The following is a 26,513-nucleotide window of genomic DNA, read 5'->3' as shown; positions in this document are numbered from 1 at the left end:
ACTTGAGTGGAACAACAAAGTGAGTCAGGGAATGCTACCTGTTGCACAGTAAATACGATTAATTGGCAGGTAGGTGGCCAGTGTGTAGCAGCATTTTAGTTGAACCAGTCTTCACTTTGTGTCTCATATGCCTTAATATTGAGACCGCAGAGCTGATGAATTCACCGTATCTGTCATCAATAAGTCGCAAGTTCCATACTTCCATCAAAAGACATTAAGGTAGGGTACCTACCTATGTATCCCTATATAATGTAGGGTAAGGTAGGCAAGGTGGATTGATCAGGGAGGTGAGGAGACTCCTCCCAGTTCGAGATCCTAGCCGAGAGAAAAGAAGAATCAACAATCGCCTTTCCTAGGTAATAATCCTTGGATACCTACCTACTATCTACCTACCTAGACAACTATGGACCTCAATTTTACTGCTCTAGCCGCATCGAATTCGTTGGCAACCCCTATGTACCTCGCTGGGCTTTTCTTACTTGAGATAAGTCTCTAACGTGCCGCTTTCTTCGTTCCTCCCCTTCCAGAGACGACCATTCATCATCTTTGGCTCCATGATCGCGAATATTCAACAACGTTCAACATTGTCGTTTATGTCCACCCTGTCGTTGATAGCATTACGACTACAACAGGCAACAGCTCTTTTTATCTTCTTGCTTCTTGATGATAGTCGAGTTCACAACTGCCTAACTTGACCCGCGCCCGCAGCTTCACCACATCCGTACGCCGCCTTGGACGTTGGCGCATTCATTATATGCGGGATACGCGACAGTCAAAAGCAGTTACATACTTCCCTACCTACCTACTTATCAAGTACATTAGTTATCTGACCTTGACTCCTGGCGGCCGATTGACGAGCGGTCGCAAATAGCCACACGAGTCTGATACTGGCTCTACACCTAATCGAGGTGCGAGTGGGCCACTCCGGTTGGCTCAGCGCCAGATGACGGCCTCCCCTGTCCCGCTCTGAGCCCCGCGCTACCACTTTTCGTACCGACGCTATTCTGCCTGTTGGCTGCAGCAGCTCGCTGTCACGGTGTCACAGTGTCGCCTGTCGTTGTGCGCCCCCCCCCAGTGTGCGTTCGTTCGCTCGTCGCTCCAGCCCGTCTTTAAAGATCCCGACAGCTCCAGTTACTGGTCCACAGCCGACACTGTAATCGTTCCTCGTATCTTGACTATCGCTGCCCTTCAGACCTACTTGACGATGGGCATCGTCAGCAGCAAGCCCGAGGAGGGGCCTGCTCTCTACTTGAGAGACCAGAATAGATGTACGTTGTCCTACCGTTTCCCCGCCTTGCCCTTGGATCTTGCTGGAGGCCTGCGCCGAGGTTGTGGCTTGTTACTCTAACTGACCGACTCTATTTTGCAGTGAGCATATCCTCTTTAGTCGTCACAAACCCACGGAAGCGCACTTCTGTGAACGTCGTTCCCAATGCCTTTCCTGCGACTAGAATTTCTGCTCAGAGACCTCTCGGGGACACATCCCCAGTAGAGTTCGTTCAGGTATGTTGCGACAGTTTGCGACCTTTCTTTGCGGCGTTGGTGACTGACCTAACCACAGGATCCTGATGTTTCAAATCCAACATCACCACCGAACTTCTTAGTCAAGCTCAGCAACGATGACGAGCTCATATTTTCCTTCACATTCGTTATGCGCCAGGCGCAGCTTGCGCAACCAGCTACTTCTTCTGAACCAGCATCCGGTCCGATCGATACCAGTATATCGGGCCTTACCTACGTCTACGCCTCGAATCTGAAAGAAGTCGAAAACTTGGTGACCAGAGAGTTCCATGCCGACCCAAATCTACATAGAAATGCCAACGTAGCATTAGTCGGCGATTATACTACGGGAGGAAGCCCATCAGTATCGTTCGAATGGACATGGAAATGGAAGCCCCCGAAGCCTACTGAGGATAAGGGTGGCGGCTGGAGGAACTCGTGCAGCGTACTATGCCACTCCTTTCGCGTTATGCAAGCGTGCTAACCACGACCAGTTTGTCGAGTATGACCCTCGAGCTCACCGACTGCACACGCTAGCTAGTTTCTCCTACTTCGTTGCAGGTACTAACCCTCGAGATGCTCTTTATCCCTCATCTGCTCATGCTTTTGCAGGCACACCCGCGTCTCTGAGCCATCCAAATTCACCATCGCCCCCCTTTCTCCTAGCATCTCCGCCCAAGATTCGCGTTGCCTCGTCCCAATCAGTCGACTCTCGTATCACCGCTCCTGATATCATAGATGAGCCTGTCTCACCTCTTATTCCTATGGCTGAAATGCCCCTTACACCAGGCTTCCCACAGGCCAAAGAGACTGTCAAAGTTGACATAGCTTGTCCCAAGCCGAACGAGGAATCCATGGTCAGCGATGACGGTCCCGTTTTTCGGGCTACCCTCAAGGCCCTTGAGCAAAAGACAGGCAACATGAGGACTCAGATGAAGAAAGTTCTGAAGAAAGCAGAACATGCGCATTCTTGTCAGAGTGAAGCCAACGATGCTTTCACCGCATTCGTGGATGCTTTGCGAGAAGCTGCAGCAACCAATGCAAACGCCGTCCAGCCTGCTTTGACACATTACTTTGATAAGATTGCTAGGGAAATCTTAGCTTATGAGCGACAAAACACTTATCACCTACAGAAGATCATTATTGAACCGGTAACCAAATTATACCAAGTGGACATCAAACAAGCGGAGTCCAAGAAGCGAGACTTCGAGGAGGAAAGCAAAGATTATTATGCATATGTATCCCGTTATTTGGGACAGCGTCAGGATTCGGTCAAGGCGAAGAAGCTTGCAGAGGCCGATTCTAAATACCAAAACAAGCGACGAAACTTTGAGCTTAAACGATTTGACTACTCTAGTTTCATGCAGGACCTCCACGGCGGGCGCAAGGAACAGGAGGTTTTGTCTCACCTGACGAGGTTCGCTGATGCTCAGACACGAGGTTTTATGGATACTGCGAAGAAGATTGAGTTTCTTCTACCTCAATTGGAAGCTTTGTCCAACGAAGTTCAAGAGGCAGACAAGGAATATCAATATCAACGAAGAGAGCGTGAGGAAAAGAGGCGCCTTCTTGAAGTGAGCAACACGCCATACAAGGAACCCGAACAAAATAGCACTACAAGCAATATGCCCAGCGGCTCCGCCACCAACGGCAATGCAGGCAATACCTCGGATTCAGATTTAGGCCGTGCTGACAGCACTGGGTCTCAGCTCAATGCCGGATCGGTGAATGTTCCATCAGGTGTGGAGTTATCCAGATCTCCAGGCAGTCTTGGTCAGACAGGTGTTGGAAGTCCTGCAGCTGCTTCCAAGTTCAAAGGTATTCGGGATCTTGAGGAGCGTGATAACATGCCATCTGCCGTCACTCATCGGAAGGAAGGCCTCCTGTGGGCTCTCAATAGACCGGGAGGACATGTTGACCCTCGCAACTTGAACAAACAGGGCTGGCACAAGTACGTCTCCTGATCTGGGTATGGCAAGCCTTTTCTAACATAATTTATAGATTCTGGATCGTTCTGGACCAAGGAAAACTGTCAGAGTACAGTAACTGGAAGCAGAAACTTGATCTCCACATTGACCCTATCGATCTTCGTATGGCATCTGTTCGAGAAGCCCGTAATGCGGAGCGGCGATTCTGCTTCGAAGTCATTACCCCTAGTTTCAAGCGAGTGTACCAGGCGACCTCTGAAGAGGACATGAATAGTTGGATCACAGCTATAAACAATGCTTTACAGAGCGCAATGGAAGGACGCAGCTATCAAGGGAAGCCAACCTCATCAAACGGCGATTCCTCTCTAAGAAGAGATATTGGCTCTGTGCTCACAGGAAAGACACAATCGCTGAGCCACGGAAGTCATCATAGCACCGCAAATCCTGGGATACCGAGCCGAAGGATAACCGTCGGTGCGCGACCGAGCGCAGTCAGAACCTCCAGCTCTGGGTATGACGAGAACCCTGACAGGGTGCTCCAGATGGTCCGAGACAATGATCAAGGCAACCTGTGGTGCGCCGATTGTGGTTCCGGATCCAAGGTTGAGTGGGTATCGATCAATCTGGGCATCATTCTTTGCATCGAGTGCAGTGGCATTCACCGATCACTCGGAACCCATATAAGCAAGGTGCGGTCTTTGACGCTGGATATCAAGTCCTTCACCATTGATATTGTCGAACTTCTACTGCTAATCGGGAACCGGGTATCCAACATGATTTGGGAGGCCAAGCTTGACCAGTCGCTGAAACCAACGGCACAGGCAAGCCGAGAACAGCGACTACGGTTCATCACATCAAAGTATGTAGATCGTTTGTTCGTCGAACCCATTTCGCCCACGCTGTCACGATACGGGACAGCAGATGAGACACTCTTGGCAGCCATTAAGAAGAATGAGATACAGCAAGTACTCTATGCGTTGGCGCTAAAGGCAAACCCCAACACAGTTGACAAAATGAGGGGCACACATGCTGTGTGGCTCGCGCTGGCCGCTGCAGATCCAGCAGCTCCCTCACCAGGAACTCCCCACACGGCAACCGATGCGGAAGCCAAAGCTGTACCGTTCCCTGTGGCCGAGCTATTGGTTCAGAATGGGGCCGAGATTCCTGCAACTATGCCGGCGTTTCCCCTGGGCCGCTTCGCCCAAATCTACGTTGAGCAGAAGCGTGGCCGTACAGTCATCGAAGGATCGATGGATGCAGTGCCCTCATTACCTAGTAACATGAGCCCAGCCGAGAGGCTTCAGCGAGAGAAAGAAGCCAGGCTACAGAAGCGAGTCAGCACAGGGGGCAGGCTAGCCAGATCTCCCATCCCTGAGAGATAGGAACCGGGACAGTAGGAACCATTGGCAGGCTTAAGTTCCTGTTGCTACTTGAGCAATCTCCCTCGGACAAACAAACTGATCGGGAAACGATTTCGCCCCTGCAATGGGCTAATTTAACGGACGGCAAACTGTTTTTGGTAACGAAGGATGGTAGGTATTTTGACAGAAGACAAGGGCAGCACAAGGGAGTTTACTGGCGTTTACGTTGCTCATGGCTTTGTCCATGCCATACGAATGGGAAAGCCATTCTGGAGACCGGGGCACTTAGGAAAGAATATGGGAGAGGAGAAAGACACCAGTATATGCTATTTTGGATTGGCGGTAGAAAGGAGAGAGAGTGGCACATTGAAGGTGTAGAGCATCACTGCGGGCATGCTAGGTCATTGGGTACCTTATTGATAGGTTGTCGTTGCTGTTGCTTACCTTAGCTTTGCTTACTTTATGGAAAGAGATAGGCTTGATGATATTGAATAATGGTAATGTCGAGTTGAAGCCAAGATTTGCTGGAAATGCCGTGACCTGTGCATGCAAGTCTGCAGTAGGGACACAAATGGATGGCCCCCAAGCCCTCTCTGTTGCTACGTATATTATCTCAACTTGCAGAATGACCTATCGAGAGCAGTGCCATTTAAAAGCCATTGTCGAGCAGGCTAGAACGTGGTGGCTCCTTATGACGCTCGTGACGGACGAGGCTAGGAACAGGCGTCGTGTGGGCAGGCGAATGTCTCATCCTGAGAGACAACGTGACTTGGAATCGGCGGATGACGATGCGAATTAATAGAACTGAGCCATGGGGTTGATAGTGGGTGGGCGGACGTAATATGTGCGTGCATAATTTATTGACTTATGGAAGATACAGTATTGGATCATCTGGAGGTTAAGCATGGGCTGATATCTCGATCTTGGTATATGTGCGTACCCAGTACATACCTCCAAACCGTTATGCCATCTCTATGGGCGGCTTGGAGGAATCGGATGAAAGCTTCAGACCCACCTGCAGGGCATATTGTAGCAGTTCTAGCGATGGTTTTGCTGAGTTAGTAGGCAGAGACCTAGAGGAGGCTTTGCCCCACTGGAACGTCAAGCCGAGATCCATTCTTCAGTGGATTTTTTGGCGTTTGGGGACCCACCCATTTACAGGTGAGAGACAAGGCGACCGATGCTGTCATGGACAATTTCACGAGGCGAATATGTCCATAAGTGTGACTCTCTCGCCTGCGTCGACCAAGTGAGCACTTCACGACTGAACTATTCGGACCAAATAATTAAAACAAGCTATAACTCACTGGCATATATCTGGAGCTCAGTTTTGATTGCAGCCCGACTGTGACTCAACTGAACTCGAATCGACTCATCGCATCTTGCATCTCAGGTACTCGGGGGCTGCTAGAAGTGGCTTGGATCGGATCGAATCAAAAGGTGCTAATGTACCACTTCTAGGCAGTTGTCGCACTCAGGTACCTTGGCTTACCTTAGCTCTAGGCTCCCTCCACCACCTCCCCGTCAAGAGAGTAGCACCATAACCTTTTCTTGGTCCAGGCTCAATTCACGCCCTGGTTCGCTTCCAACTTCCTCCTGTCCATAATCTTTTGCTTATCCTTACCCTTCCTTCATTCAAGGCATCGCTGTTCATCCATAGCCCCCCACTGGCTAGCATCCTTTATTCTTGGTCGACGACTTGTACCACCTCATCGTGAACCATTTCACCCGGTTCCTCCTTGGCTTCACGTACAGATACTCCCCCTTCCTGGCCATCGCCATGGCTCCGCAACCCGAGAAGAGCCAATTGAAGCGCCCGCGCGTTAGTCCATTCCCTTCTCTTTGGCCTTTCTGAAAAAAGATTCACTTTTTATGCTGTTGGTGGGCAGAATGTCGGCCTTTTCGGAACACGTTTTGCGCCTGTCGTTCCATCTCGTGTCGCGCCATCTGTCGCTTACCGTTACTGACTTGCTTCGCTTCGCAGGGCTCCTTGCCAGATGATGAGACCGAGACCAAGAAACCTCGACGAGCTGAGCGCCTCGAGGCTGATCCAGACAAGACCCCAATTGTCAACAAGCAACATCTGCCATCGCCTCTCACACATCTTACCGATGACTCCAACGAGCTCAACAAGGAGCCTACCGCGACCCCCCCGGGACAGAACCAACACGAAATTACCCCCAAGAAGACCGAGGACACATACTCTCAGGGCCAAGCGCTATCCTCACCACCTCAAGACACTCAACCGCTTAGTCAGTTCGTTGATCGCCACCCTGCGATCTCCGACGACATCGAGGACGAAATTCGCGAAGGGGTCTGGGGATACCTCGTTCCACTTGACCCGAAGTACGGCGACAAGCCGATCGTCCTAAAGAAACGAAGCGCATGCCCCCTCCCACACACAGTGGCCGATTCCGCCAAGCAGGATAACAAACATCATGCCAACGAGAACGGCAAGTCCGCTGCGATGAAAGATGAAGAGGCTTTTGAGAAGAAGAAGGAAAAGGGCGTCTCTTCTGGTGGCTATCTAATTGGACGGCATCCCGAGTGTGGTTAGTTTTACAATGATCTGGCGTCAGTTGATGACAATTACTAAATTAGCAACAGATATTGTTGTCAACGACGGTATTGTATCGAATCGGCATTGTCTTATTTTCACCGAGAACAAAGGCAACGACACTGTCGCAATCGTGGAGGATCTGTCGAGCAACGGCACGTACGTCAACGAAGCCATCGTGGGCCGAAATCAGCGCCGCGAACTTGAGGAGCAAGATGAGATTGCTGTCCACGGCAAGGCGCGTTTTGTCTTCCGCTACCCCCAGAGTCGACAGACAAGCGCTTTTCTCCAACAGTACACTCTCTTGGAGAAGCTTGGAAAGGGTCATTTTGCCGAGGTTTATCTATGCGTTGAGAAGGCCACTGGTCAGCGCTTCGCAGTCAAGATTTTCACAAAGCACCCTGGCGTGGAGGATCGCTCAAAGACGGAGGGCTTGCAGCAGGAAATCGGTGTATTGATGGGGGTTAGTCACCCAAACGTTCTTTGCCTAAAGGACACCTTCAACGAGCGTGATCGCGTGTACTTGGTCCTCGAGTTGGCACCAGAGGGAGAACTTTTCAACTACATCGTGATGAAGCAAAAGCTCAGCGAAGATGAGTCAAGGAAGTTGTTTGTGCAGCTCTTCCAAGGTATCAAGTACTTGGTAAGTCATGCCTTTCCCCCTCTAAGGTATGCTCTGCAAGCACGCTCCAGGGCTAACCGTGCCTTTTCAGCATGAACGTAACATTGTGCACCGAGATATCAAGCCCGAGAATATCCTGCTGGTTGATAAGAATCTGCATGTAAAGCTTGCTGACTTTGGCCTGGCCAAAATTATCGGAGAAGAATCTTTCACAACTACACTATGTGGAACGCCCAGCTATGTTGCACCCGAGATCCTCGCAGACTCGAAGCAGCGCAAGTATACAAAGGCCGTCGATGTCTGGTCTTTGGGAGTTGTGCTTTACATTTGCTTGTGTGGTTTCCCACCTTTCTCTGATGAGCTCTACTCGCGCGACTTCCCCTTCACACTCTCACAGCAAATCAAGAGTGGCCGTTTCGACTACCCTTCCCCTTATTGGGATTCCGTAGGAGACCCAGCACGTAAGTGAATATAACACTGAGGACATTATACAGTTGCTAACATTGCACAGTTGACCTCATCGACTCTATGTTGATCGTTGATCCCGAGAAGAGGTTCACGATTGACCAGTGCCTGCAACACCCGTGGCTCACACAGAGCAGCCCGGGCGTAAACGACAGCACTGGTGGTCTCGTCGGAGGCATTGCAGGCCTCGAGGTCAACCGAAGAGCTCCTGCTCGTGAGCGAACCTTGCTGGCCTCTCTCAACACTGTGCAGGTCACTGCTCAGCTTGAAGTTGGCAAGGACAAGAACCCTGTGAAGGTGTTCTCAAAGAACAAAGGTCGCGTTACCAATGTTGCAAAGGAGTCTGACCCCGCCGCTCAACGGGCACCAGACGAATTTGTTGAGATGGGAGGTAAGGGCGACCAAGAATTATTTGCGGACGATGATTCGAGCATTTACCCAATAGGTGATAATGGCGAGAAGATCAAGGCAAACAAGGCCAAGCGGTGAGATAAATTAGGGGTTTGGGAATGTTAGAGTTGAGTATGCGGGACCAGGGAGTATTTGGCTTTGTTCTGGTGTTACTCTCATTGAGTTGGTATTCGATATTGATTGTTTGAAGGAGTATCCTCTATAGAGACGGTACATGGGATCTGGTGTCTTGTATTGGATGTGTTTCTGGTTTGTTTCTTCGCTTGCATACATATTGAATCACGGAGGAAAGGGGATGGATCTGTTGAGAAGAGCTGTTCATCAGCCAATAGTAACTTGAAAGCGTACGAAAAGTCTTGATTGTTTTACATTGCCTACTGAAAGAGCTTCGAGCAGCACTTGTAGGTCGTGAAGTGTTACACACCTGACTTGAAACATGGCTGACCGGGAGACTTGGTAGCATGACTTTGCCTGTCTCGCGGCAAAATCTCGAGACCAGTCAAAGATATCTACTGTGGCAGGATAATCAAGGCCTGAGAATGGAAAGCCTTTTTGTTATTACATATTCGGCATGATGATATCGTCCTCTGAACCTCTAAGCGTGGTTCTAGTTTGTTGCTTTCCAGGAGGACTAAGAAAGGGATAACAGAGAAAATTGAAAATAATTTGTATCTGGAAAGTATATTTAGAAGAGTATAGAAGCCCTTTCATAGCTTGAATTGACCATAGCTACAAGTCTTATTCAAGATAACATTGTCGAGAGCCGAGACTGATGCGCTATTCAACCACATTCAACTTACACCGAGGAGTTCGTTATCTCCACGTGACTTATCGCTTAGCGCCCACACATACACCAGGTTGCAGAAAACCTATCTGGCGGGGTTCTCAAGGCCCCACCAGAGAGGGCTATTCGTCTGGGACGAGAAACTTCATATTTATCCGCTTGTCGACCTTACAAACGCCTCGAGATCGTCCCCCCGCGCGTCCCCGGAGTTCGCTTCTTTTCCTGTTGCTCTATCCTCGTCCGCACCGCCCAAGCCGGAACGAGTTACTCGACGATCACCGCGACCGAAATCTCTATATCGAACTACCAGTCCCGCGAGGGAGTCAAAGGCAGCAAACATGGCCGAAACCAAGACTGCCGGCCAGCCCACTCTGGTCTTTGTCGATGGATCCTTCGAGGACCTCGCTGCCGAGATGGCCGACTATCTTAAGGCTGAGGATGCCAAGCAGCTTCTGAGCCAGGAGAAGCCCCCTTCTCAAGAGGAGGTCATTTCCAAACTGGTCTCGGCCTCTGGAGCCCTCAACACCGTCCCCGAGAAGGAGTATACCGCCGCTTCTAACCTCATGACCCATCTTGTCCTGATGTCCTCCGACCCCAAGAAGTTCTTGCCCACTCTCTGCACCACTTTTGCCAAGCCTCTCCTCAACTCTCCCGTCCACGGCGCCGGCCTGTCACTCAACGCCCTGACGACTGTCTTTAACCTGCTCGACCCCACCGACCCCGTTCGCGCCCGCGTCTTCATGGAAATTCTCAAGTTCCTGAGAGCTCACGGCATGTTTGAGAGTCTGCGCACATATCTGGATAAGCTGCCCGAGTGGCTTGCTACCTGGGGCACCGACGCCGATTTCCAGCGAAAGATTTACGAGGAGGTGGCTGAGGTTGCTATTGAGGCTGGCGAGGAGCAGTAAGTTGTTTCCTTATGTGTACAGTGTGCGCGAGTGCTTCTGCTGGCGACTCGGAATCAGCCTGGAACCATTCCTGGGGATGTCTGCAGACACTGATCGCGCCTGTATGGTTCATCTGCTGAACAATATGCTAAAAATCTGACAGACAAGCCTACGAGTACGTCGTCAAGGCTCTCCGAACATTCGACGGCGATGCCATCTCCTCCGAGGAGGCCCAGCGACTATCTCTTCGTGCTGTCAAGAAGGCACTCACTTCCAATAACCACTTCCTGTTTCAAGACCTGAGGGGAATTCCAAGCGTCCAGGCCCTCAGCGACTCACACCCCGTGTACTCGCAACTCCTCGATATCTTTGCTGAGCAGGACCTGGAGGATTATAACGACTTCAACGACGAGCACCAGGGTTGGGTTGAGAAGGAGAAGCTCGACCATGAGAAGCTTCACCGCAAGATGCGCCTCCTAACTTTCTCCAGCTTGGCTGCCTCCACCCCTAGCCGCGAGATCGAGTACTCCAAGATCACCAAGGCTCTCCAGATCCCCGAGAACGAGATTGAGATGTGGGCCATTGACGTGATCCGTGCCGGACTTGTTGAGGGCAAGCTTTCCCAGCAACGCCAGAAATTCCTTGTTCACAAGGTGACATACCGCGTTTTTGGCCAGAAGCAGTACCAGGAGCTGGCCAACCGGGTTGACCACTGGAGGACAACCCTGCAGAATGTTCTGGGCGTTTTGCGCCAGGAGCAGGCCAACGCCAAGGCACAGAAGGGAGCGCGAGATCCAAGAGTTGGAGCGCAAGGTCGCCAACGCCGGCGTTAGCAGCAACCAAGATGGCGGTAGACGCCGACAGAACCAAAACCGGGAGCCTCGCGAACCTCGCGAACCCAGGGAGCCCCGGGAGAGGACAGAAGATGACGATTAGACGAGGCAAAACAGAGAAGGATATGCCAGGACATGACTAAAAACGAGACTAGAGCAGTCGTGGGGAAGAAAAATGAGGGGGCTTTTTTTCTGGGAATAGGGGACATTGTTATACCTGCTTTGTGTTAATACATCGTTGGGCATATGAGAGAGGGAATCCAGCGAACGAAGGGTTGCTAATGCGAATGGCGTAGCCGGTTTCATGAGCATATTGGTCTTCTACCCTCCCAGCATTTAGGCGAAGATGGTGTCATGGCACTCTTCTTCAAAATAGAACATAAATTGAATGCATGTTAAACACAGAGCGAATCTTGTGAGAGAGGCATGTAAGGGGTGGTTTGCTATTATATTGTACATATTTAATTGACTGTGCCGTGACCTTTTTGAAACAGCAGAACGGAGACATTAGAATGATGACGTGAACTTTTTGTGAGGATCTGGGTTGTGTATCCGTCCTATGAGACAGTTAGTGATATCTTCACAGTCAATGAATATGTGAGCAGCATCACAACGCAGCACAAGTTTGAGTAGATGAAATTTTAATCGCAGGAATGACACTATTGTTGCACTATCCTTCAAGAGTAAATACGGAGAATGGACGCAGAAGCCTGGCTTACCATTGCGTCGATTGACAAGGGCAACATAGCCTCCTGTTCCCACCAAAATGACGACCACGAAAGGCCAGAACTTGACCTCGTCATTACGACGGGGCTTTGGCGGTTGTGAAGAATAGAAACGGCCGCTTCGAGAAGCCAGAGAAGAGGACGTGAAAAGATTAAGTCTTGAGGCCGAAGCGACGAAGCGCCCGGGCTGGAAGGACATGCGAGAAGCCATTGAATGCGACCAAGACTTGGCTTCTTCAGACTGATTTGTAGTTGCAGTCTAGTTATAATCCGTTGAGAGTCGGATGGGCAAAGCAATCGATGAACTGAAGTCTGTAGTGATGAGTTCTGGTGGGACCATATTGAGGCATGAGATCGTATGGCAAAATCAGGCGAGGATTAGACATGATCGATCACGTGACCTTTCTTATACTACCTTGTGAGAAATAGGTAGTACTTTTAGGTACTAATTTTAGTATTCTTATTAGCAGATAAAGACTACAATATTCAATCCGTTGTTATGAGTTAGTCATTAAGAACTAACAGTCGATCCCATATGGTCTTCATCGATCGTGACTAGGCTGGCTAGTCTGTCAGTGTCAGGACTGTTCGAACAAGGGACCAAGCCAGTCAAATATCCCGACTTGGTGCATTCAAAAGGCTTAGTAGTACTTTGATTTGTACTCATTTGAAATGAGCTTGGGCAAAGACTATAGACACTTTATTAAATTGCTGAGTATAAAACAGAATCCTTGCTTAGGTAGCTACTGTGCAACGAGGTGGTTGGTGGTTGGTTCAACTGCGGCGCCGCCTACTGAACCAGCCTCTCACATTACGATTGGCCTCAGCTCTGTCTCGAATATTAGTTAAGCGCTTGCATTTGCACCCCGCATGAGCTCATAAGGTACGACTAGACATACTTCAACGGTAGCTCCCGCGTTGGCGCAGGCGTATTCTCACCGACATCATTTGATTCCTGAAGACGAAACGCAATATAGGTGTTCAATCATCATTGTGGTCCTCGTCTCGTCTCATTTCGCCCGGTCTACAGATCTAGCTTAGTTGCTGCGCCAACTACACCTTCATCATGGTGTCAACACCAAGGTCGATGAGTCGAAGAGACCCCCAGACGCCGCGATCACAAAAGAAACGCATGCCCAAGGGCCGTTACAGCGATGGACACTGGTGGTGTAAGTGGCAACTTTTCCCACCCAAGAATTGATCTGAACTCTGACATCTCTTAAGGTAACTGTGAACCCCGCCAGAAAGCCACACTCCGTGAGGTGAAGAAGTCTGGACCGAACAATGGCAAACTTTTCTGGAAGTGCGATGATTGTAATTTCTTCCTCTGGAGGGATGAGGCCAAGGTACGCGAGTCTGGGTTGAAGGCCTCCCGTAGAGGTAGTGAGCCCTCCAAGTCTGAACCTCCGCCCATGACACAGCAATCACTTGTGTCGTATGGCTACCAAGTGACTCCGAGCCGGCGTCAGAGCGACGATGATTCTGCTGACAGCACAGAATCCGGCGAGGATTCAGAAGTCGATACCCCATTACCCAAATCAATAGGAAACCATGCACAAATTGCCGACCACTCAAAGCTGCCCTCTCCGCCTACTGCAGCTGTCGAGACACCCAGTCGTGGACCTACCAAGAGACGGCGCGACGTTTTCGAGGAAGATGATGACGAGTTCAGCGATATCGCCTCGGATGAGGAGCGCCAAATGGCTGCTATTGCGGACAAGAGCGCTGAGAAGGCCGCCCAGAGCCGTTTCACTACGCCAACCACAACTCGCTCGATCTCGGGGATGCCGACACCGTCTGTATCGCGTACACTGTTTCCCACCAGCGAATCCAAGAGACAAAAGCAAGTCTCATTTGAAGATACTCCCTCCATGTCATCTACTACGCTGTCAGCAAACACAACACCTTCACAGACTCCATGCGGAACGCAAGGGCTTCCTGCAAGCAGCCCTCCGGAGACGGGTTATGATGTGACAGACGAAGTCATGAATCTTCTGAGAGGCCAACAAATCGACAAGAGCGTTTTGTCATCTGTAAAGAGTATACTGGAAGCTGCAGCACGTCGCACCAAGGGCATCGTTCTTGGCCGTGACTCTGCGCGGTCAAGTCTCAAGATCAAAGACGACAAAATTGCTACCATGCAAGAGCGTATTACTGCACTCGAGAACCGCGAGCGAATGCACAGGACTCAGATGACGAATATCAAGGCTGGTTTGATGAAGATGTATGATGACAACTGATTGTGTCAAGTGTTAAGTTAGACATGGCAAGGCTATGGTTGTGATGATGATGATGCGGGCTTTGGGCTTTGGTAATGTAGTTAGATATACCCCTTTTAGCGATTGGTTAATAGTATCAGATTAGTTCTTGCGTGGCAGCCCAAATCAATTCATGAAGGTAAGGGTGTATTCATCGCGTCGCCTTGGGTTACACCGGTGACTGGCATTCAATATAAACTACATACCGACTGAACCACCCGGCATACGTAAGTATTCAAGAGTTTTCAATTTTCGTCGGAGACGTAAAGTTTTCATTTGTTATAGGCTTAGCAACATGAATTAGTGAATTTTATTTCTATACAGCCCGACTCCGGCACAGCTCCTCCCAAGTGTATGCAATCCCAATCTATACCGCTTTATCGCTAAAAGTCAGGGCCCAACCTCTCAGCGAGGGCCTTTTCAGTGTTGGCATAGACCTCGTCAGGAGGAGGGGTAGCATCAAGCTTGAGAACCTTGCCAACCTCCTCAAAGCGGTTGACGACAGGCATGCTGGTCTCGATGAAGGTACGGAATCGCTTGCGGATACTCTCGGCGTTGTCATCGTCACGACCGCTGGTCTTTCCACGCTCGAGAAGACGAGACTCCATGACGTCCTCCGGGCAATCGAAGAAAAGGACTAGCTTGGCGGGACAGACAGTCTCTTCAAACTTGACTGCCTGGTCCATCTTGCGAGGGAAGCCGTCAATGAGGAAGCGCCCCTTTTGCGAATCCTTTGCCTTGAGGTCGGCGGCCATGGCGTTCTCGAGGAGAGCAATAGTCACCTCCATGGGAACAATGAGGCCGTTTCGAATATAGTCCTTGATGAGATCTCCATATTGCGAACCTGGTCTTTCCTGTTCGGCGCGCAAGAGATCACCAGCTGACAGATGACAGAAGCCGTGGTCCGAAACAAGCTTGGAGCACTGAGTGCCCTTGCCGGCGCCAGGGCCTCCGAGAACGAAGATGACGGTCACATCCTTGGGGTCGAAAGTCGGAGTTGACTTTTGGGGCGCGATGGTCGCGGGCGCATCTTGTTCGATCGCAGGCATGATGAGATATAGAGCTGTGGTTGGAGGTTGAGGTTAGCTGAGGAGTTTCATCATGGAAGAGGGGTTTACCTTTGGATTGGGTACCTTTGTCAATGCGGGATCATCTAGATACAAAAGGGACTCTAGGAGAGGGCAATGTAAGGAAGAGGAGCCTTATCTTTTCCTCGATACAAGATCGATCGTGTTGATGCTGCCAAGACAAGGAGGAGTGGACTAGACCCTTGGATTGAGCGGTGTCCGACACATGGAGGGCCTGAGGCATCCATGATGTTGCTACAGCCCACTTTACAAGCTCAACCTCAGATCAGCTCTTATCAGATCAACCGCAATGTAACATCACCGTCATCTCGACAGAAAAATACAAGTATTTTGACGAAATTTATTCTCTTATGAGTTAATTGTAGTACTTGATTGGATTACCTCTACTATTCGAATATAGCGAGAATCTCCCAGCCCATGGACACAATCTTGATCAGCTGCAAGTGATGATTCCCTTGTCGACCATCGATACATACATTTTCTTCAGATCATATGCTGGACATACTCCTGAAACCCTGACCTCTGGCCTAGGCCTAGACTTGCTCCGAACTCCTTACCGGCATCTTCATAAGTAACCTGGCAACGACCTCATCCCAACTGGCAGTGACATGATATTCTCGAATACAGGTCTGCACACATTATTCATAGTTCAGCGTGACTATTGGTTTGCAAATGACCATGGCGTTGGTCGAGTTGAAGAATTCGCCATCGGCATTGCCGATCTTGCTGAGTCTGGGCGAGATATGAATCCCAACGACTGGCTTCCCGCCCTGGATACCACTTCTGTGGCAAACATTGAGGTCGTCAAAGTTATCGCACTCGTCGTCGATGTCCCAGTCTGTCACGAAGAACGCCCTAGACTTGAGGAACTGGCTGTTCAACCAGACCGCTTTGCTGACAATGTTTTTAAGCCTCTCTTCCGCCTTGTGTTCCTGGTCAGAGCCCATGAAGATGGCTAGGTCATTCTTCATCCTGTCGACGATGCCTTTAGCCTCTTTCTGGTTGTTTTCGTCGAACTGCTTATATAAAAGGTTGGCTGTGTGAGCTTTGACACGACTCAGTTCTGGCATGCTCTCGCAATCGATCTCTGTGCTTTGTTAATACACTACAGTAAGATATGGGTAGGTTGGAGGTCATACTAGAGATGTCCAAGCAGAACAACTGGAAAACTCTGCCTGCAGGACCACCGAAGATGGCTGCTTCACCTTGGAAAATGTGAAGAACAAGGCACTTCCAGATATACTGCTCAAAATAGAACTCAGCCAGGTTGGCATCTTTCTTTTGCTCCTTTTTGAGCGCTTCGACCACGCTGTGATCTGCTCCCCGGGGAGCCGTCTTTCGGAAAGGCTTTACTGTGAGGACCTGAGCAACGAAGCTGAAGATGTCGTATCTTATACCGTCCCAGGCACGTTCGACCTCGTCGTCGGTCACCTTGAATGCATCATTGAAGTTGGGGTCTCTTTCATCACACATGACAGCTATTTCCCTTCTCAACCCGTCGGCATAGGCCTGTCTGCCGTTGGCATAAGCCTGTGTGTCCTTGAGGTTTCTGGTGAGTTCAACGTTGTGGTTAGCCAGTCTACTATTTCTCTTCATGGCCGCGGCGAGTTTCTCTTCACATTGTTTGAGCTTGGAAGTGCTGTCGTCCGGTGAACTAGCCTCGAGGACTTGGCGTTCAAGAGAAGCGATTTTCTTCTGGGCCGCGTCAAGCTTAACCGCGAGTTCAGTCTTGCGCAGAGTAGTTGAGATTCGTTTCTGGACAGATGTCAGGCCTTCATGGAGGCTTTGGATGTCAGAAAGGTTGTTAGAGGGCGAATCCTCAGCGTGTGAGAGGTCCGGCGTGACTGGCCTGGGAGAAGAATTGTTGCTGGCGGTCGCAGACTTGTTGGTCTTAAGAACAATCTTCCGCACCTTTTTGTTGGGAGAGTCGGCTTCCTCGTCGGAGGATGATCGTTTCTTAAGCACAGCGGACTGGTTTAAGGTGGGAAGAAGAGAAGTCTCGACCGCAGGATCGGAGCTGGAGTGCACAGTCTCATCTTTGACATGAATTGATCGAGATCTCGCGGAAGACACGGAGCGGAAGCGTGGGATGATTGGCTCATCAGAGTCGCTTTCGGGATCCTTAAAACTCTTGGGGGCCGCAGCTCGCGAGGGACGCTCTCGTCTCTCAGGAGTCGTGAGCTCCATGGCTTTTTGATGAGATGCGATGTGGTGGAAAGTGAAAAGGAAGAAGCAAGAAGCAAGGTGGCCAAAGATATCTGGCTTTGTAGAGGAGAAAGGCGAGGATGAAAGTGAAATGGTGAGGAGTTAAGGAGTTGAGGAGAAAGTTGTGAGTTTTTATGCGGCCTGGGGCTGGCAGTGATACAGAGACGAGGAGGAGAACAATAGCATGCCGAGCTGACACTGGCAGGGCAGTGCCGCCCAGTTTAACAATAGGATATCAATAGGCTCTTTCCATGCACAATAGATAAAATCAGGCAACAGTGAAAAACAATGTAGGAACCTGTTATAATATCTATGCCAATAGGTGGTGCATCTAAGGCTGTAGTTAGCAGTATGTCCATAGAATTGCGTTTTATGGCCTACGGCTCTATAGAGTTCCAAAAGCTGTTATACTAATCAGGGTGGAAAATATTGTAAACGTTTCCGTTAAACAGCCTCTGTTTAACTCATCATCGGTATTCTTCTTTATACCACAATCGAGGACATCAACATTTAGCCTTTACGGTTTATAACATTGGGGATAAATTGGCAATACACTGCAAGATCTCCTCATTCTTTCCAGGTTACTGGATCTGCTGAGGTTGCCCTTGAGGTTCATTGACAAGTGATTGACTTGTGTCTATGGAGTACGCTCCTCTGCATCAGAATTTACGTGTCTTTGTAGTAGCATATGTGTTCCGTAGTCCAAAATCTTGAATGCCTCGCTGCTGATCGCTTGATCTTTCGTTGCTAGCAGGATCAAGAGTAGTTTTTAGAGAATTTCACAACCTCTGCAAGCATATGAAGCTGCTGTCAATGATGAGAGAGACCAACTTTAACCTTCACTTCAAAGAGATCATGTTTTCATACTGATTTTATCGTTACCTTGTATAGGATCTCCCCCAAAGGAACCTACCGCATTCAATGTATATGAGCTTGTCACAATTCCTTGGAGTTACACACAGCCTAGGGGAGGCAAGGAAACTCAGGACCTTGACCCTAAGTGATGAAAATGTTTAGGCAAGTCTAGCCTAAGCTTAGGGGATTATTTGCTAAATTTATTTTGACATCCTACATCAAGGCCTGATGTTTTGTTGCTCCCTGAGGCCAGCCTCTGCCTCAAAGGGGAAACTTGTCACATGGCTGTAGGTAGTCAACCAACATGGGTGGAAATATCCCCTTGCAGTCTTATCCCAGAAACAGCAAAGAGCGAAAGCACTGACCAAAGCATTGCGAGGATGATGACTGCAATAGCTCCGTTACAATTTCCGCTTGATAACAATGGGAACAGCACAATGGTGCTTGTGTAGGATGTCCTCGAAGGCAGAGGCCGCGATCACTGACTGTTTCATACAGATTGACGAGACCAGCAAATGATATTAATAGACACGAAGACTTGCGGTTGGGAACGCGTGTCTCGATGCATTGCAAATCGACCAGCCAATCCGGACAAAGCAAATGTCCTGGAATGGAGATTAATCCCAGGTCGTCGGGACTATCCATATGGCTTCAAGCCTCCCCATTGGATCAAGTATTCAAGTGCCGACAGCCGCAACCCGCCCTGTCTTTCCCACTGTCAGGGCAGCATTAGGGGCTTGGCTTCGAGACAGAGCCTCCCAGCTAAGCTTCTGCTCACTGAAACTTCAGCGGGGATGACCGATGTTCACCCCTGCATCAGCCATGATTGGCCAATCCCCCTTCTAGAACGCCCATTATCAAAATTGCCCAAGACCGACTAGACTGTCTTGGTCGATTTGACCTCCCCTTTACCCATGCATCCACTCGATTCAACGCCGCTTCTTACTTGGAATTTTGTCTCTCACCTCAGAACTTATTTTCTTCAGCCTCTTGTTGTTTCCAGCATTTGGGTCGCTCGCTTCTCTTTACCACATATCGATTATCTAATTTGGAGCATCTCAAGCGTGTTCTCGTTCGAATGAAGGTGTCATCATCGTCCTCGTCACCATCATCGCAATCCTCTCGTTTTCATCTTGACCTGAAGTCGCGTTGAATATCTGAACATATCAAACAATCACACTCGAGCCGGCCCCTTCCTTTCGAAAGAACGACATAATGGAGCCAGGATTCGTGGGATGGGTGATGGAGCTTACGGCCTGGGTGGCCCCCTTTTTCATCGTCATGTCGCCCATCCTCTCCTACGCCGATCAAATTATCTCCATGTACCGAAATAAGACCAGTGCAGGCTTCTCGCTCGACATCCCTCTCATCATGCTCGTCGCGTCTTTCCTGAGGTTCGATCTCTCCTGTCGCGACACGATTAGCACTGAATATAACTGACCCGCGCGTCCCGAAACAGAATCTTCTACTGGCCCCAAGCGCAATACGATACGAGTCTACTCCTTCAGTCGCTGCTGATGGTTATCGTCCAAATAGCTCTCCTAAAAGTCGCCCTAGACTACCGACCTCCCCCACCTACCAAGGGCGGCGAGGCCGGTTTGCCATTTGCCGGTGCTGATGATGGTTTAATGGGCTTCCAGCGTCCTTATAACTTTTGGCAATGGCGATCCCCTCGACGGTAGGGTCTTCCCCCCCCCATTTATATGTCGATTTGCTTGGTCTGACTGATCATAGATACTGGCATGCTATTATGTACTTTGCTGCTGGTCTTGTGTTTTTGGAGCTTCTCCTTTCCCAGATGCCTGGACTATACGCCGTATATGCGAACACCATCGGATGCATTGGACTTGGCGTAGAAGCGACTCTCCCTATCCCGCAGATCTTGGTCAATATGCGGTCCAAGTCATCAAAAGGTCTACGATTATCGGTCCTGGCAGCTTGGATTGGCGGTGATACCATGAAGCTTTTCTGGTTCTTTACGTCAAAATCCGGAATTCCTTGGTCGTTCAAGATTTCGGGTATGTTCCAGGCTTCGTGCGACTTCTTCCTTGGTTTCCAGTACTTGCTTTACAATAGCCCCGAGGAGCCAGCGCAAATCAAGGAACACCCCATGGTCGAGTGGGAGGCACCCAAGTCAACTACACGAAGTCATAGCCGGAGCCTCACCCCTACGCGACGACCTGTACCATTTGTTGGCGCTGAAGAGGCCAAATAAGCCGTCCAAGCCCATGATTATATAAATGATCTAATGATAGTGATGTTGGATCTTGATGCATACATCTGGATACAAAGCTGCTGGAGTGGAAAGCCGCCAGGAACGTCAGGATAAAGAGAGGAAGTTCTTTGAAAGAGATGGATGAGAGACGCTAGCTTAGAAGGTTCAGTTCAGTCCTGGCCGAGTCAGAAAGGCCGAGTCCAAGAGCTGAGAGTGATTACAACAAGAAGACATCTTCAGTGAACATTGCGATATCTTCTTCTTGAGCATTTTCCTTCATCTCAGAGGACCCCACAAATTACGCAAGCCCAGCGATAGCCGGGTCTTGCGGATCCTGGCTTGTTTTTGAAACAGGCACAAGGCAAAGTCCCACCACTTTCAGCTCCGGCTACAGTGGCATCCCATCACCGTTATGTTGTGATAGCGGAGTACATGTCTGAGAATCCATCAAGCAGCTAAATGCGCATCTTGAGCAGCATCATCGAAGAGATACAGTAGAATACTGATTAATATGAATATATATAATACCATGCTTATTCCTTTTATCTGCATGTTTGTTTAGTTTTGCTATGTGCTGTTCATGTATTAGAGATCCTAGGTATCAGGCTATCTCAGCCTCACTGCACCCACAACCGTGCCAATTGCCAGCCCCTTTACTTAGATTCTGCCACTCAACGTCAACTTATTCAAGAATTAATCAATATTGACATTGTTTGCATTCTACCGACCGCGGACTCGCTCAACTCCTGTATTGTTGAGCTATTCGCATATGATTCTGGCTTGTCAAGTCCTCTGTGGTGCAACACTGCCATAGCAGTGGCATATATTGACTTAGCCACAGTTCCTATACAGACAGGCCTTTGCAAGTCAACAAATGCCCAGATCAGCCGACCACTGAATTGGTTTTTTTTCCTAGGACCTGTTCCTCAAAACTCAACTCATTTAGCGAGCATATACCTCTTATCTTTGAGCTCCTTTAACATCCTTTTCGCTTCGTCACAGGTTGTGGTTGGTAGGTTGCCTCTCCATGCTGCTTGCCTACTAAGTTGGTCGCCCAGCAACTAACCACAAATCGCAGGTTGATGTCCATTATCCTCAACTACTATTCACCAAGCCTGGAAACAATTGCACAACTCGTTTGAGTGGGCACTAAATTTCCCATCTCCTCGTAACTTGAGGACTTATTGGATTTGACTGTGAATCACTGTCAAAACTTACTATATCTTTTTCTGCCTCTTTTCATCTTGTCCCCAACTTCTTCGCATTCACACTTCGCATTGCAACTCTATATTATAAGTGTTTTCACCTATCTCAGTCACATTTTCATTGCCCTTTGATCCCAGGTAAGTAGTGAAGTATCTCTTTATTTTCTACTCGTCACGTCATAGTATAGTTTCTCATTTTCATCTTATCCCCGCACTCGAGTCTCTATAACCTTCTCTTCTCTCATCCCAACCACACATCATCATCATCATCTTATTGCAACAATCTTTCCTCTCCTCTTCAACACTGTCTCTTATTTATCAAATATAAGAGTCACTCGCGCATCAGCTCAACTCTCTCCCCCTCTCCCTCTCAGAAAATACCCTATTGTTAATTCCTTGATCAAGGTCAGTTTCAACTTGGCTACACCAAGCACTATCCCATTGCTCAAGTACATTTGGCTTCATACGACTTCTCAAATATATCCTCAACGCGACCCTTAACCATAACTGTTCACGGCGACTAATAGTTCTCAGATACGTTCTGCCGAAGCCATGGCCCCCGCAAATGCCAAAGCCAACTACAAGACCTACGAGGCTCAGGCCCGTATGGTTCGCGCCATCGTAGCCGCTCATCCCGACGTCAAGTGGAACTACAAGGGTAAGAGGACGATTTCCTTATATATTGTCGCACTTGTTTCCAAGGGTCTCTTGTGGCCTTAAGCCCTTGCTCTTTGTGTCCCCTCCCCATAACGCTGAGTCTGCAGGAGGAGGATTGACTCTTCCCCAGAAATCGCCGCTTGTTACGGCTCTGACATGACGGACCATGCTTTGAATCATCGATTCCGCAAGGTTCGGGCAACTGTCAGCATTATCCATGCGGCCCGTGAGCAAGGTCTCGATGTCAAGGATTTGACCACCGACGAAAACCTTCTCCCTACCACACAGGGAGCTATTGACAAGAACAGTACGATTCCCCGCCTGATCGCCTTTTCTCAAATAACATTATCATGATTTCTTGCTGTGAGCTCTCACTGACTCGCTCTCCATAGATATCGCCAAATACTTTGGTCAGTCTACCGCAGATGGCATCCAGTTCCAGTTTCGGACCATCAAGAAAGACGCTGAGGCTCTTCGTTATGCCGCTAACAACGGCGACGATGTCGCCAACTGCCTCAACCTTGGGACCGCATCCGGGTTGCCAAACACCCCGTCCAAGCCGACTCCCTCGCGCCAGCATGGAAGTCGATCGGGCAAGGGATCCAAGCGCAAGACCTCGTATACGCCCTTGAATCCCATCAAGCGTTCTGGCTCAGAAGATGAGGACGACGACGAGCTTAACTTTGACGACATGGATCATACTCCCTCAAAGAAAGTCAAGACAACTGGACGTACTCCTCGTGGCCCTACACCCTCTCGCACAGCTGCCCGGAAGGCCGCTGCTACTATCGCCGGCGCTTCTGCGCAGTACAATGACAGCGAGTCTCCGTACGAAGATGCCCCTACTCCAACTCCAGGTCCTACTTCGGCTCCTGTCGGTCTCCCTGCTGCAGCGCTCCCTTCCTCTGCGCCTGTTGCTCCAACCTCCATCTTTGGCAACGTAGAGCGTAAGCCTCAGCCGTCCGTGGGCGGAAATTCTGGTCTTGACATGATCAACTCAGCTGGCCTTGGGTATCCCGACATCTTCTCAGTCGCGGCAACCTATCGCGCTCCACCTCCCGATGACTCGTCCTACATGGAATGGGGTGACGGAGAGATCTGAATCCTCGACCTCGAATCGCGATCTCTGGCTTGAGCAATAACTGACACCGTTGATAAATGTTCACGGATACAGCACCAAAATATGGATGAAAGCTCTACAGAGTGTACTATACAACATACCACTAAAGCACGAATGCGGAACCGGTTCTTTTTGTTAGCGACATATGGCTCGATCGGCTCTTACTGCCTTGCTGTCGGTATTTTGATCACATTTCATGCCCTTGCGCCTGTTTTCCCAGCACAGATACCCCCTTTTCCCGCAACACAAAAGTATTCAGTTCTTTCATTTGACATCAGGCATTCGGCACACTTCGTGGCTTCTTAGCCGGCCAGTTAGTAAGGGTTCATTTGGGCATGAATAGTATGGGGCATGTACGAGTTCTAGCTAGCTATTGTGCTCACTTCAATAAGCAACGTGAGTCTTAAAATGCGGTGCCCTGCAATTTATGGCCGTGACATAACCATCATAATGTAAATACCATGACATGCCAAAACCACCGCATCAGGTGCAGGGCAGCAATTATCTGGCAAGATCATAGTAAGAATGTCTTGTCTTAGGACTGTAACCCGAGTCATATTTTCCAAGCTGAGTATCGAATTGCCTTGAAATGTTGTCATGGATTCAGTAGTATTTTGTGGCTCGCATGAGACTATGCCTCACTCAGGAGTTGCTTGATTTTGACCTTCTTTTCATTGACATGTTTACGTCTCTAGGATAGACATGTTGCTCAACTTAACAAAAGCTGCCACAAGGCATCTCTTTCCACAAAGTCATGATGAATCACGTTGACCAGCCAATAATCATCCTTGATGCCGCTCAAAAGTTTCTCACTCTCAGAACCCCGACCGTACACCTTGGCCCATTCACCCCAGATTCCAAACGCCTCCTCGCTCCAAGCTCGGAAACTAACCTCCTCAATAATAGTAGGTGTGATGATCTCCTTTCCGGGGAACACACCCCATGTCACGGCATTTGTAGACGGACCGGCTTCCGTCGAACCGTTCACGTGATCGCTGTTGTCCGATGAGAGATAATCTCCGCGTGCGTTGCTGGCGTAGAAGCATACAGAGTCTTGCAGCTCCGGCGATGTGAGCTTAGCCTTGAGAGTGTCCCATTCGTTGGCGGGGATGAAGAATTCGACGAACGACTTCTGAAAGACAAAGCCGTTGGGTGGACCCCAGCCAAAGGTGCCGTCGCTGGATCGCAAGCCGTTGACGGCAGGCTGCGAGGCGACAGTCCACCAGCCCTTACGATTGAGTTGCAGCAGGTTAGGTTGAATGGTTGAACTCTCAGCCCGAAGCTCCTCCTCACTCCAGGGGATGGCAGAAAGCTCTCCCTGGATATGCTTGACGAACAGGTCGTTGATATCCTGCCGTGTCTTGGGGTAACCCCAAAGTTTGACAGCCTGTGTTACAGACATATGGAGGCTTACGCCGTATCCGTCAATCTCACCATAGGCGGGGGATCGAGCGTCACCAAAACGACCGTTGGGAAAGTCATCCCACGTCGCCTCGCGGCCTAAAACCCCTTCACCCTCCGAAATGGCGAGAGTGTTTGCACGGGTATTGATCGCTTCGGCACGCACGCCGGCCTCCTGTCCAGTAGCCTCCCATTCAGGATACATCGCTGGCCTATCACCAACAATCACACGATTGTGGGGGTCTGAGGCAACAGAAGAATGTCTTCTTGACTGCCGGGAGCGGGAGTGGCTGCTAGAACGCATGTTGGCGCTGCCATTGATCTGTAGCGAGGGAATGGCTAGTTCGTCCACCGCGATGGCTTCTTCGTTCTCTGGAGGGTCAGGAATGAGATTCGCCCGCTCCAGAATGAAGGATACGGCCTTCTCCAGGTTGAGTGTGTAAAAGTGGAAGCCTTTTGGACCTGGTGTCTTGGATTTGATGTCCTTGATTTTGTCTATCAACTCACTGACGATATCCACGCCGACCATCTTTACCCGTTCATCATCACCTTTGACAGCGTCGAGGCGTGCGAGGAGATGATCTGGAATTTTGGCATGGCTCAGCTTGGTCGTGCGCTTGATCATCTGGTAGCTCTGAATGGGCATAAGTCCTGGAATAATGGGAATACCCTTAAAGGCACCGCTGGGGTGTTCTCTTAGAGTGGTCTCGAAGTGTTCGTATGCTTCGATATCGAAGAAAAGCTGAGTTTGGATGAAGTCGGCACCAGCCTGCACCTTTTGCACGAGGTAAGGAAGATCATGCTCCAAACTTTGTCCGAGAGGATGGCTCTCTTCGGCATGCCCCTCGGGGTAGGCTGCGACACCAATACAGAAGTAGTCTCCATGTGTCTTGCGGATATATCTGACCAGGTCAATGGCCCAGTTGAAGTCTTGGCCTCCATCATCTTCTGAATCTTCTGGGTCGCGGTATTCCTCTCTTCGAGGGGGATCACCTCGGAGAGCTAAAATGTTTCTGATTCCTAGTGCTTTCGCATCTGAAAGCGCCTCATCGATCAGTTTCTTGCTCATATTGGTGCATGTCAGGTGCAGGCAAGTCGTAAGTCCGACCTCTCTCTGACACAACTCGGCCAATTCAAGTGATTTTTGGGATGTACTGCCACCCGCACCCCAAGTGACATTTACAAAGAGCGGTCGAAGGGCACGCTCCATCCGGTGAAGACGGTCTCGCAAGTTGGAGAAGCCCATGGCGGTCTTGGGCGGGAAGAATTCGAGAGAGAAGTATGTGCCATCAGCTGGCAGAGCAGCGATGCGATCGGTGATCTTGTCCATTGCGACGGACGGCGGGGGTTATGGTGACGGTTCAATGATTCGCGTTTATTCGTTGTATGTGAATTGAGAAAGTTGTAGACTCAAAGTTGGACGAATATCGTCGGGG

At 49.7% G+C, this 26,513-nt stretch overlaps 10 protein-coding genes across 10 annotated transcripts; 6 read left to right on the top strand and 4 right to left on the bottom strand.

The window, feature by feature from the left end:
• Positions 1-1,204: 1,204 nt before the first annotated feature.
• Positions 1,205-4,810, top strand: FPRO_04483 (related to ADP-ribosylation factor (ARF) GTPase activating protein (GAP) with effector functions; the record flags this gene model as incomplete). The annotated part of the gene is made up of 6 exons (XM_031229998.1): positions 1,205-1,268; positions 1,370-1,503; positions 1,562-1,945; positions 1,995-2,061; positions 2,113-3,451; positions 3,502-4,810. 6 exons carry the CDS (start codon positions 1,205-1,207, stop codon positions 4,808-4,810), a joined length of 3,297 nt encoding a protein of 1,098 aa, XP_031080179.1.
• A 1,759-nt stretch (positions 4,811-6,569) lies between these two features.
• On the top strand, positions 6,570-8,922 carry FPRO_04482 (uncharacterized protein; the record flags this gene model as incomplete). Its single annotated transcript, XM_031229997.1, has 5 exons — positions 6,570-6,611; positions 6,774-7,341; positions 7,397-7,989; positions 8,060-8,429; positions 8,480-8,922. 5 exons carry the CDS (start codon positions 6,570-6,572, stop codon positions 8,920-8,922), a joined length of 2,016 nt encoding a protein of 671 aa, XP_031080178.1.
• Positions 8,923-9,966: 1,044 nt separating this feature from the next.
• FPRO_04481 (uncharacterized protein) lies at positions 9,967-11,348 on the top strand (the record flags this gene model as incomplete). The annotated part of the gene is made up of 2 exons (XM_031229996.1): positions 9,967-10,532; positions 10,679-11,348. 2 exons carry the CDS (start codon positions 9,967-9,969, stop codon positions 11,346-11,348), a joined length of 1,236 nt encoding a protein of 411 aa, XP_031080177.1.
• Positions 11,349-11,855: 507 nt separating this feature from the next.
• Positions 11,856-12,284, bottom strand: FPRO_04480 (uncharacterized protein; the record flags this gene model as incomplete). The annotated part of the gene is made up of 2 exons (XM_031229995.1): positions 11,856-11,905; positions 12,068-12,284. 2 exons carry the CDS (start codon positions 12,282-12,284, stop codon positions 11,856-11,858), a joined length of 267 nt encoding a protein of 88 aa, XP_031080176.1.
• An 855-nt stretch (positions 12,285-13,139) lies between these two features.
• On the top strand, positions 13,140-14,313 carry FPRO_04479 (uncharacterized protein; the record flags this gene model as incomplete). Its single annotated transcript, XM_031229993.1, has 2 exons — positions 13,140-13,242; positions 13,298-14,313. The coding sequence occupies 2 exons, from the start codon at positions 13,140-13,142 to the stop codon at positions 14,311-14,313; spliced, it is 1,119 nt and encodes a 372-aa protein (XP_031080175.1).
• A 401-nt stretch (positions 14,314-14,714) lies between these two features.
• On the bottom strand, positions 14,715-15,380 carry FPRO_04478 (putative uridine-monophosphate kinase (UMP-CMP kinase); the record flags this gene model as incomplete). Its single annotated transcript, XM_031229992.1, has 1 exon — positions 14,715-15,380. One exon carries the CDS (start codon positions 15,378-15,380, stop codon positions 14,715-14,717), a length of 666 nt encoding a protein of 221 aa, XP_031080174.1.
• Positions 15,381-16,057: 677 nt separating this feature from the next.
• Positions 16,058-17,606, bottom strand: FPRO_04477 (uncharacterized protein; the record flags this gene model as incomplete). The annotated part of the gene is made up of 2 exons (XM_031229991.1): positions 16,058-16,506; positions 16,559-17,606. 2 exons carry the CDS (start codon positions 17,604-17,606, stop codon positions 16,058-16,060), a joined length of 1,497 nt encoding a protein of 498 aa, XP_031080173.1.
• Positions 17,607-19,694: 2,088 nt separating this feature from the next.
• On the top strand, positions 19,695-20,694 carry FPRO_04476 (uncharacterized protein; the record flags this gene model as incomplete). Its single annotated transcript, XM_031229990.1, has 3 exons — positions 19,695-19,873; positions 19,939-20,157; positions 20,214-20,694. The coding sequence occupies 3 exons, from the start codon at positions 19,695-19,697 to the stop codon at positions 20,692-20,694; spliced, it is 879 nt and encodes a 292-aa protein (XP_031080172.1).
• A 1,757-nt stretch (positions 20,695-22,451) lies between these two features.
• FPRO_04475 (uncharacterized protein) lies at positions 22,452-23,658 on the top strand (the record flags this gene model as incomplete). The annotated part of the gene is made up of 3 exons (XM_031229989.1): positions 22,452-22,557; positions 22,687-22,863; positions 22,949-23,658. 3 exons carry the CDS (start codon positions 22,452-22,454, stop codon positions 23,656-23,658), a joined length of 993 nt encoding a protein of 330 aa, XP_031080171.1.
• Positions 23,659-24,385: 727 nt separating this feature from the next.
• Positions 24,386-26,407, bottom strand: FPRO_04474 (putative MET12-methylenetetrahydrofolate reductase; the record flags this gene model as incomplete). Its single annotated transcript, XM_031229988.1, has 1 exon — positions 24,386-26,407. The coding sequence occupies one exon, from the start codon at positions 26,405-26,407 to the stop codon at positions 24,386-24,388; it is 2,022 nt and encodes a 673-aa protein (XP_031080170.1).
• Between the last annotated feature and the right edge of the window lie 106 nt (positions 26,408-26,513).

Source organism: Fusarium proliferatum (assembly GCF_900067095.1).
Source record: "Fusarium proliferatum ET1 genome assembly, contig: FPRO_scaffold004, whole genome shotgun sequence".
In the NCBI taxonomy this organism is placed as follows: Eukaryota; Fungi; Ascomycota; class Sordariomycetes; order Hypocreales; family Nectriaceae; genus Fusarium; species Fusarium proliferatum.
The sequence above is the reverse complement of the archived record's forward strand: the minus strand, read 5'-3'. Positions and strand labels throughout refer to the sequence as shown.